The following is a 10196-nucleotide window of genomic DNA, read 5'->3' as shown; positions in this document are numbered from 1 at the left end:
GTTCTGGCGGCCTGCGAGGACGCGGGGTGAAGCGATTGGGGTGGGCATGGCTGGGGCAGAGTTGGGGGGTGGGGACGTGGGGAGAGGGCCTAGGGACAGGTGGCGGGGCCAGGGGCGTGGCGGCGCGGAGTTTGGGGGCTGGGGAGGTCTTGGGGTGTGGCAGCGTCTGCGCGCCGCGAGGCCTGCCGGGCGCTAAGCCTGACCCTTCCGTTTCCGCAGCCGCGGCCAGGCCCGGCGCGGGGACCATGGGCGCGTTGGCTTCCCGGGGCCGGCCCGCGCCAGCCGCCGCCCCGAAGCCCGAACCCGAGGAGGTGCTGGACCTGAGCCAACTGCCGCCGGAGCTGCTGGTGGTGGTCCTGAGCCATGTGCCCCCGCGCTGGCTGCTCGGGAGCTGCCGCCTGGTGTGCCGGGGCTGGCGCACCCTGGTGGATGGCCAGGCCCTGTGGCTGCTGATCCTGGCCCGGGACCAGAGCGCAGCGGGCCGCGCCCTCCTGGCGCTCGCCCGCAGCCACCCGCCCACCGCCCGGGCCGCGCTGGGCCGCTTCTGCCTTCGCAGACCGATAGGACGAAACCTCATCCGCAACTCCTGCGGGCAGGGTGGGGTGCCCGGAGGCTCGGGGCGGGGCCGAACGGGGAAGCTGGGGCAGGGGAAAAAGGGGACAGGTGACTGGGACGTGAGTGGTTGTTAGTTGCCATGGAGTTGATTCCGACTCGTGGCGACCCCCAGTGCTCAGAGCAGAACTGCTCCGTAGGGTTTCCAAGCCTGCGACCTTTCAGAAACAGATCGCCAGGCCTTTCTTCCGAGGCGGACATGGGTGCTAATTTTATTTAACAGAAGGCCTTCGGAAATGGATGGTGGAGAACGGTGGGGACGGCTGGGCGGTGGAAGAAAACAAGACAACCGTGCCCGGGGCCCCTGCCCAGACCTGCTTTGTGACCTCCTTCAGGTAAAGGCCTCTGTCTGCCGGCTGCCCTCCCAGGGCCAGGGCCTGTGTGGGGAGGAGCTGCCTGTTCTCACTGCCCCTGCTCTCACCCCCTTCCTAGGTGGTGTGGCAAGAAGCAGGTCTTGGATCTGGAGGAGGAGGGTCTGTGGCCAGAACTGCTGGATAGTGGCAGGATCGACATTTGTGTCTCTGACTGGTGAGTGTGGTGATTTGTCTTTCCTAAGCACTGACAGGGTGAGCCAAGACCTTTGCCAGGGTGACTCGGTTTAGGCTCCCGGCAACCCCTTACAAAGAAACTGAAATGACTTAATGGCAATCACACCTCTAGTAGTTAGCAGAGCGCACATCCTGAACCTCTGTCCTCACCCCAAAGGGAGTGTAGAGGGGGGGTGGCCGATTGGATCCAGTAGGGAGACCAGGGCCCAGCTTAGTCTTGTCTATGAATGAGCTGCTCTTTGTTTTGTTGCTGTTGTCGTGTGCTGTTGACTCAATTTTCAACTCCTAGCAACCCCATGTGATAGAGTAGAACTGCCCCATAGGATGTCCTAGGTTGTTACCTTTACGGGAGCAGATTATTAGGTCTTTTCACCTGCAGAGCTGCTGGTGGGTTTCAGTTAGCAGCCGAGCACTTAACCATTGCGACACCAGGGCTCCTATGTTTTTTGCCTTGTTGTTGTTAGGTGCCATCGAGTCAGCTCCAACTCACAGCCACTCTATGTACAAGACAATGAAACACCGCTGGGTCCTGCACCATCCTCAGGATCATTGCTTTGCTTGAGCCACGGTGTCAGTCCATCTCGTTGAGGGTCTTCCTCTTTTCCCTGATGCTCTACTTTATCAAGCATGATGTCATTCTCCAGAGACTGGTCCCTGCTGATAATGTGTCCAAAGTATGTGAGACAAACTCTAGGAGCATTCTGGCTGTACTTCTTCCAAGACAGACTTGTTTTTGCTTTAGGAGGAGGCAGGATAGCAAAATTGGCTAAGAGCTGGGATATTGGAGCCAGACCACCGAGGTTCCATTTCTGCACCTGTGTGTTCTTAGATAAGTCACCGTGTACCTCAGTTTCCTCATCTTTACAGGTTAAGGTTCCTCTAAAGACAGTTACTACGTCAGGCACATCACAATTGCTTTGGAAGTATGAGCTGTGTTAGTGGCTTTTTAAAAACTTTGTTCTGATCCTGTAGGAAGGTGGATTTCAAACCCTCAGATCTTTTAGAGCTACATAGGAGCCCTGGTGGTACCGTGGTTAAGTACTTGGCAGCTAACAGGAAAGGCAGTGGCTCGAACCCACCAGTCTCTCTGGGAGAAAACAATGCGGTATCTGCTACAATAAAGACTGCACCCTTGGAAATCTTGTGGGGCAATTCTGCTCTGTCCCATAGGACGGGTATGAGTCAATGGACTCGACAGCGGAGGGTTTGGTTTTTTTAAACTGTTGCTGGGTATCACATCACCAATTTGTTTAGATTTGGTTGGATCCTTTTAAAGGATGTGAAAATTGTATCTGAAAACACCACCGTTACAAACGTTGGAAATTACAAGCTTTGCAACCATTTAAAGGCGGAGTGGGAGATTTTAGTTGTCACTTTAATAATGTGGAAGGAAGGGTATTGAAGAACATTGCTCCCAGTCAGTGCTTCCAAGATTTTAACATACATTAAACCAGCAGGGGACTTGTTAAAGGTTCTCATTTCTGGGGGCAGCCGCCATCTCCCAGGTGACGGTGATGGTGCTGCTCCAAGGGCCACACTCTTGAGCAGCAGGGCTTAGCGGTTGCGGATGTGCATACGTGGGGAAGGCATTCAGGTAGGGCAGGAAGACATCCACAGAGAGAAGGGGTGGCAAACCAGCCTTCGAGGCTGTATAAGCTCCCTTGGGCTGCTATAACAAAGTACCACAAATGAGTGGTGTCATGGATTGGATTGTGTCCCTCCCCCAAAAAAGTCTGTCAACTTGGCTGGGTCATGATTCCCAGTGTTGTGTGATTGTCTACCGTTTTGTCATCTGATGTGATTTCTCTATGTGTTCTAAATCCTATCACTATGATGTAATGAGATGGATTAGTGGCAGTTATGTTGATGAGGTTTACAAGATTAGATAGTGTCTTGAGATACAGAGGAGAGAGGCAGGCAGAGAGACACAGGGACCTCATACCACCAAGAACGCAGTGCCGGGAGCAGAGTGCATCCTTTGGACCTGAAGTTCCTTCGCTGAGATGCTCCCAGACCAAGGGAAGACTGATGACAAGGACCTTCCTGCAGAGCTGACAGAGAGAGAAAGCCTTCTCCTGGAGCTGGCACCCCGAATTTCAACTTCTAGCTTACTGGTCTGTGAGAGCATAAACTTCCCTTTGTTAAAGCCATCCACTTGCGGTATTTCTGCTATAATAGCACTAGATGGCTTATACAAACAGAAATTCATTGTCTCCGTTCTGGAGGCTAGGCCAGAATCAGGGTATCAGCCGTGCTGATCCCTTCTCAGGGCGCTGAGGAAGAATCTGTTCCAGGCCTTTCTCCTCGCTTCTGGTGACAGATTACAGGTAGTCCCCGATTTACGACGGAGTTCCGTTCTGACAACTCCATCTTTAAGTTGGTTCTGAGATATGTCAGTAAGTCAAAGACCTCATTTTTTTTTTAGTTTTTGTTATTGCCTTTAATGATCAGTATCTTTATAAATCATAACATTGAACACTTGCGAGTGGACATCTGAGAAAGGTAACATCAGCAAATTGCAAGTACGTTGTAGATAGTATGTATACTTAGCGATACGGTAAGATACACATGAAAAAAACACAGGGTCTAAGTGCGGTTCGTTGTGGCTCGAATACATCTTTAAGTGAGGAACGACCCTGTATTTGTAGCTTTCTGCAGTCTGCCACTGTCTTCCCTCTGTGTCTCTCCTCTCTAAGGACACCATGCATACTGGACTAGGATCCACCTTATCCGATATGACCTCATGCTAACCTCACCCATAACGTCCTCAAAGACCCTACTTCCAAACAAGTCGCGTTCATAGGAACGGGGGCTTAGAGCTTCAGCATAACGTTTTGAGGGACAGAATTCAATCTGTAACAAAGGCCTCCTCCTTCCACAGGTGGGGAGCCCGGCACGACTGTGGCTGTCAGTACCGTCTTGTTGTCCAGCTCACAGATGCCAGCCAGGCTGTTCTGGATAAGTTCTCTGCTACCCCGGATCCCATTCAACAGTGGAACAATGATGCCTGCTTTCAGGTGAGGCTGGGACAGGGGCGTGGGGAGAGGCAGGTAGAGGCCTAGTGGGATATCTACTGCTATGTTAAAAGTCACCCCCAAACTTAGTCATTTAAAATCCATTTTATGTCTCATGCTTTTATGCGTCAGTGACCGGAGCAGGCCCAGCTGGGCAGTTCTGGCTCTGGTCTGTCTGTGGTTCATTTAGACAGTGGCTGGAATGCAGGGCAGAGCCTTGGGGTTTGGGAGGGGGAATAAGGTGAGGGAACTGAAGCATCTGGTTGCTGGCCTAGTATGTGTCTCTTCTTGTGGTCCCAGGGCTTTTTCATGGGACCTTTGTGCCTGGGCTGGCTTGTGCTTCCTCACAGCATGGTGGCCTCAGGGCAGTCGGACTGCTTACTTGGTGGCTCAGGGCTCCACCGGGAGGGTTCTAGAGACAAAGGCAGAAGCTGGCTTGCTGTCCTGACCTAACCTTCAAAGCCACTCAGTGAAAGTCACTCAACACCACTTCTGCCACACTCTTGATTACAGGCAAACTCACTTGGATTCAGAGAGAAGGGAATTAGACTCTCCTCTTGATGGGGGGAGCCCTGGTGGCACAGTGGTTAAGAGCTCGGCTGCAGTCAGGGCCTTAAAAGTTTGTGAGCGGCCACCTAAGATACTCTGCTGGTCTCACCACGTCTGGAGCAAGGGAGAGTGAAGAAAACCAAAGACACAAGGGAAAGATTAGTCCAAAGGACTAATGGACCACAGTTACCACAGCCTCCACCAGACAGTCCAGCACAACTAAGTGGTGCCCCGCTACCACCACCAACTGCTCAGATAAGGATCACAATAGAGGGTCCCGGACAGAGCTAGAGAAAAAGGTAAAACAAAATCCAACTCACACACACACACACAAAAAAACAGACTTACTGGTCTGATAGAGGCCGGAAAAACCTCGAGAGTATGGCCCCCAGACCAACCTTTTAGCTCAGGAATGAAGTCACTACTGAGATTCACCCTTCAGCCAAAGATTAGACGGGCCCTTAAAACAGAATGAGACTAAAGGGGCACACCAGCCCAGGGGCAAGGACTAGAAGGCAGGAGGGGACAGGAAAGCTGGTAATAGGGAACTCAAGGTCAAGAAGGGGAGAGTTGACGTGTTGCAGGGTTGGCAACCAATGTGACAAAACAATATGTGCATTACTTGTTCAATGAGAAGCTAGTTTGTTTTGTAAACTTTAATCTAAAGTACAATAATAAAAAATAAAAACACCAGCTACAGCTGCTAACCAAAAGGTCAGCTGTTCGAATCTACCAGCTGCTCCTTAGAAACCCTATGGGGCAGTTCTAGTCTGTCCTATAGGGTCGCTATGACTCAGAATCGACTTGACAGCAATGGGTATGATTTTGGTTCGGTCCTTGAAGAGGGAGTGGCAAGGTTCTAGAAGGGCACGTGGAACTGGATATATGTTGTGGCCATCTCTGGAAAATGCCACCTGCCAGAAGGACCAACCTCAGCCCTTGAAGGGAAGGCTATGGCAAAGTGGAGCTGACCCCTTTCTCTACCTACAGGTCACCCACGTGTTCTCCAACATCAAGAAGGGCGTCCGCTTTGTGTCTTTCGAACACTGGGGCCAGGACACTCAGTTCTGGGCTGGCCACTTTGGAGCCCGTGTGACCAACTCCAGTGTGACCGTGCAGGTCCATCTGTCCTAGTCAAGGGCTGCCCTTCTTGGAAATCAGCTGACTGTGTCTTCCAATCAGGCTGGGACTGCTGGCCAGATCCCCTCATGGATCAAGGGCTTGTACCTCCCTCGCATCCTGGAAACAGCTGGGTTCAACTGAAGGTCCTGCCAGGCCTGTCTCCAGGTTCCAGGAGCTGCTGGAGGAAGATCCTTCCATTAGCTCCACCTGCTGCTGCTGCTGCTGCTTTAGGGTGGCCCCCGTGCCACTGAGGGGAGCCCCACAGGGGAGCAGGGGAGAAAACGGGACCCAGAGAGGATTCCTCGCACTCAATCCCTCCCCCTCCCCAGGGGCCCTCTGAGATTCAGCCCTCAGCGCCTTGTCGTTGTCGCCTCTATTGGCCTCTTGTCTCATCCTCTCTCCGCTGAGTGACTTTGTTCTGTTGGTCTCTGCAGAGAAGCCCTGTCTTCTTCTCTGAACTAGGATCTCACCCTGACGAGGGCTTGTAAAAGACCAGCCGTCTTGGGTGCTGGACTTCACCTCCTGAGGCTTCGAGCTGCAGGGCTGGGACCAGGTCCTTCAACTGAAAGTCAGGGAACTCAAAAACGTGTTGGGGGAGATGATCCCTCCCATGCCGACTTCCCAGAAAAACGAGGTGGCCCCTGAGCCCAGTGCTGATGCCCAACGACTCCTGTGATTGTGTGGTTTTAAGAATTATTTTATTTTTCCTTTTGAAATTTTTGTCAGGCACTGAGAGAATAATATATCAACAACATGTATCTGTCGATCATATGGAATACGTTTATTATTTTGCCAAAACTACTTCTTTATTAGAAAGAATTCAGGGCTATTGACTGGGTTGCTACTTGGTTCAGGGTAACAAGTGGCCCCAGTTGCAGGGGTGAAAATACAGAAGAAGACATCAGCTAATACTTGTTGAAGGAGTGGAAGGATTAGAACAATGTCTTTTCTCAAACCCTAATGAAACTGATTCGACCACAGATTAAAAACATTAGGTCATGGTAGGTGGTGAACAGCCTGTGGGTACAGTATCACAGTGACACCACACTTGTCTGGTTGTGAGGGAAAAGTGGAAACACGATGGCAGGATCAGGCTGTCCTCAGGTTGACCCTTAGCTGCCATCTGGGATCATGGATTTTAGGAATGTCTTAGTCATCCATTGTAGGTGCCATCGAGTCGGTTCCAACTCATAGCGACCCTGTGTACAACAGAATGAAACACTGCCTGGTCCTGTGCCATCCTTCCAATTGTTATTCTTGAGCCCATTGTTGCAGCCACTGTGTCAGTCCGTCTCCTTGAGGGTTTTCCTCTTTTGTCTTAGTCATCTAGTGGTGCTATTACAGAAATACCACAAGTAGATGGCTTTAACAAGGAGAAGTTTATTCTTTCACAGTCTAGGAGGCTAGAAGTCCGAATCCAGGGCATCAGCTCCAGGGGAAGCCTTTTTCTCTCTGTCACCGGTGGAGGAAGTTCCTTGTCATTGAGCTTCCCCTGGACTAGGAGCTTCTCAGTGCAGGAACCTCTGGTCCAAAGGACAAGCTGTGTTCCTGGTGTTGCATTCTTTGTGGTATGAGGTCCCCTTGTCTCTCTGCTGGCTTCCGTTTTATAATTCAAAAGAGCTTGGCTTAAAATGCAGCCTAATCGTGTAGATTGAGTCCTGCCCTGTTAGCATAACTGCTGCTAATCCCCTGCCACCATCATCACAGAAATAGGATTTACAACACATGGGAAAATCCAATCAGGTGACAAAATGATAGACAATCACACAACACTGGGAATCATGGCCCAGCCAAGTTGACACACATTTTTGGGGGACAGAATTCAACCCATAACAGGGAGTGTTCCCACCATTTCCTTATTGCTGAGCGTGGGGCTCAGAATTACTAGCCTGTTTGTGCAAACAGTATGATTTATGCCAAACGCCTGATTTCCTATTGTTGTCGATGGGTGCCATCGAGTCGGTTCCAACTCATAGCAACCGTATGTACAACAGAACTAAACACTGCCCGGTCCTGGACCATGCTCACGATCATTGCTATGCTTGAGCTCATATTGAAGCCACTGTGTCAGTCAAACTCTTTGAGGATCCTCCTCTTTTTCGCTGACCCTGTACTTTACGATGCATGATGTCCTTCTCCAGGGACTGATCCCTCCTGACAACATGTCCAAAGTATGCGAGACGTAGTCTCATCATCCTTGCTTCTAAGGAGCACTCTGGTTGTACTTCTAAGACAAATTTGTTCTTTTGGCAGTCCATGGTATATTCGGTAGTCTTTGCCAACACCACAACTCAAAGGTGTCAATTCTTCAGTCTTCCTTATTTATTGTCCAGCTTTCCCATGCATATGAAGCGATTGAAAACACCATGGCTTGGGTCAGGCACACCTTAGTCTTCAAGGTGACATCTTTGCTTTTTAATACTTGAAAGAGATCTCTTAGCCAATTTGCTCAATGCAATGCTATTGGGAGTCTGGAATTTCGATATGTCCTAGGCAGAGGGCATCTACATGACCAGTATCCAGTGGAAACCTCGGGTGCTGAGTCTCCTAATGTACTTCCCCGATAGAAACTGGGGGCAGTGTGCTCTGTGACCCCACATGGAGAGAGAGAACATAAGGAATCTGTACAGGGATTCATCCAGACTCAGTGCCTTTTTCCTTTGTGATCCAGCTCTGTGTTGTGGAGCCAAGGTCTGAGATCATCCAGAAAGACACGACTCACACAGGCACTGGTTGGAAAAACGCCTTACAAACCTAGAGAAGCGACAGCTAAAGATCAGTTCCGTCTTGTGGATTTTGGTCCCTATGGCCAGTGGGACTCACTCTGCAGCTGATGCAGGGAGGTGGTGTGTGCACCCCTCTTGTGCTGCAGGTAAAGGACCCTTGCCTCCCGCTGGGAACAGATAGAGCTGTGGGGCTGGCCAGGTGCCATGTGATACACACACTCAAGTAGTAAGCAGAACTAAGAAGGTTTACTGTGTACCCAGAACGGAGAAGAGGTTCCTCAGCCTCAGAAGAAGAAGAAACTAGGACAGAAGGCAGCTCAGTTCCCAGCCTCCATTGTCAGGGATGTTCTGGGCCCACGAACCCTGATTGGTGGCCTAGGTGAGGGTCAGAAGGCCACACACTAGACGGCTTTCCCAACATGTATCCTTACTATGCCATTATAATAAATCTTAGCCATGAGTACAAGTATATGCTGAGTCCTGTGAGATTTAGCAAATCTTCAAACACAGGTTTGGTCTTGGGACCCCCCAACACAGTGGTGGCAGCAGTGGGATCGCAAGACCGACTCACCCTGCTCACTAAAATACAACTATGCTGTTACTCAAGTAAAAGAAACAGACAGAGGCGAGTGATGACGAAACCTTAGCGCCTGGATGGCTATGGATTTACCCATGGTGTGAAACAGCAGCTGAGCCGTCTCATGAGAGGTAGAGGTCACCTAGGAATTCAATAGATCCAACAGCGGGAGAGCTGACTCACTGGATCCCCTGGCTGCTTTCCGCCATGTTGGCTAAAGTGAGGGGAAAGTGCAGCCCAAGTGATACCTTTGGGTTTTTTCCTCTCCTCTCTAGGTGGGAGCTTTGGGTGGGTCAAAGGCAATAAAAATAAGTTTTGTGAAAGCGCATTCTAAAACTGAGGTGCTTGACATAGCTAAAATGGCTGGCCAGGTCTGAATCAGACTCCATTTTGTCCTAGGCCCCTGTTTCGCCTTTTTAGAGTATGTGACCTGAGACCACATTCTTGACCAAGATAACTTTTTGGCAGCATCCTGAGATGGTCCATCCAAACCGTTGGAGGAACCAGCTCCCAAGGAGCATAGGAAAGTGAGGCTGAGGTTGAGCAGCCCAGCCAGTAGAATTTCTGGGTATAGGAGTCCTACAGACCATGTTGAATATCAGCCCATCAGATGCACCCCCGTACCCTTTCCCAACGCTGTACAGAGCTCTGCAAAACTGAGAGCAAAGGACGAGTGCTAATGCTCCCCTGTGGAATGCCATTTTGAACTTTCATTTTGGCACTTCTTGATTTGCAAAGCTTTGAATCTGAATAAAACTCTTATTTTACAGAACTTTTCTTTTTATCAGTTTGTAGCTGCTCTCTCCTCCAGGTGGGAAGGCAAAGCGTCCAGAATTCTCGGAAGACGGGCTTTGAGCGGACTGAAACTGTTAAAAGTTTGCACTGATCTGTCCTTCAAGTGGAGGAAAAAAAAGGTTAAAGCCATTACCAGGGTGGCTTAGTTACCTAGTGCTGCTATAACAGAAATACCACAAGTGGGTGGCTTTAACAAACAAATTTATTTTCTCACAGTTTAGGAGGCTAGAAGTCTGAGTTCAAGGCGCCTGCT

General features: G+C 50.4%; 1 protein-coding gene across 2 annotated transcripts; it reads left to right on the top strand.

Annotated features, from left to right (window-relative positions):
• The first annotated feature begins 239 nt into the window (after window positions 1-239).
• FBXO27 (F-box protein 27) lies at window positions 240-9920 on the top strand. 2 transcript variants are annotated; one of them, XR_010323305.1, is made up of 6 exons: window positions 240-597; window positions 836-947; window positions 1045-1140; window positions 4042-4177; window positions 4688-5022; window positions 5714-5823. XR_010323305.1 is itself a non-coding variant. In XM_064293625.1 (5 exons), exons 1-5 carry the CDS (start codon window positions 246-248, stop codon window positions 5855-5857), a joined length of 840 nt encoding a protein of 279 aa, XP_064149695.1. In that variant the 5' UTR covers window positions 240-245; the 3' UTR covers window positions 5858-9920. The 2 variants fall into 2 exon arrangements, 1 of the variants encoding a protein (XP_064149695.1); XM_064293625.1 differs by lacking the exon at window positions 4688-5022 and having other exon boundaries at window positions 5714-9920.
• Window positions 9921-10196: the final 276 nt, after the last annotated feature.

Source organism: Loxodonta africana, chromosome 11 (genome assembly GCF_030014295.1).
Source record: "Loxodonta africana isolate mLoxAfr1 chromosome 11, mLoxAfr1.hap2, whole genome shotgun sequence".
Lineage (NCBI taxonomy): Eukaryota > Metazoa > Chordata > Mammalia > Proboscidea > Elephantidae > Loxodonta > Loxodonta africana.
Note: the sequence above shows the minus strand (reverse complement) of the source record. Positions and strands in the feature narration are given on the sequence as shown.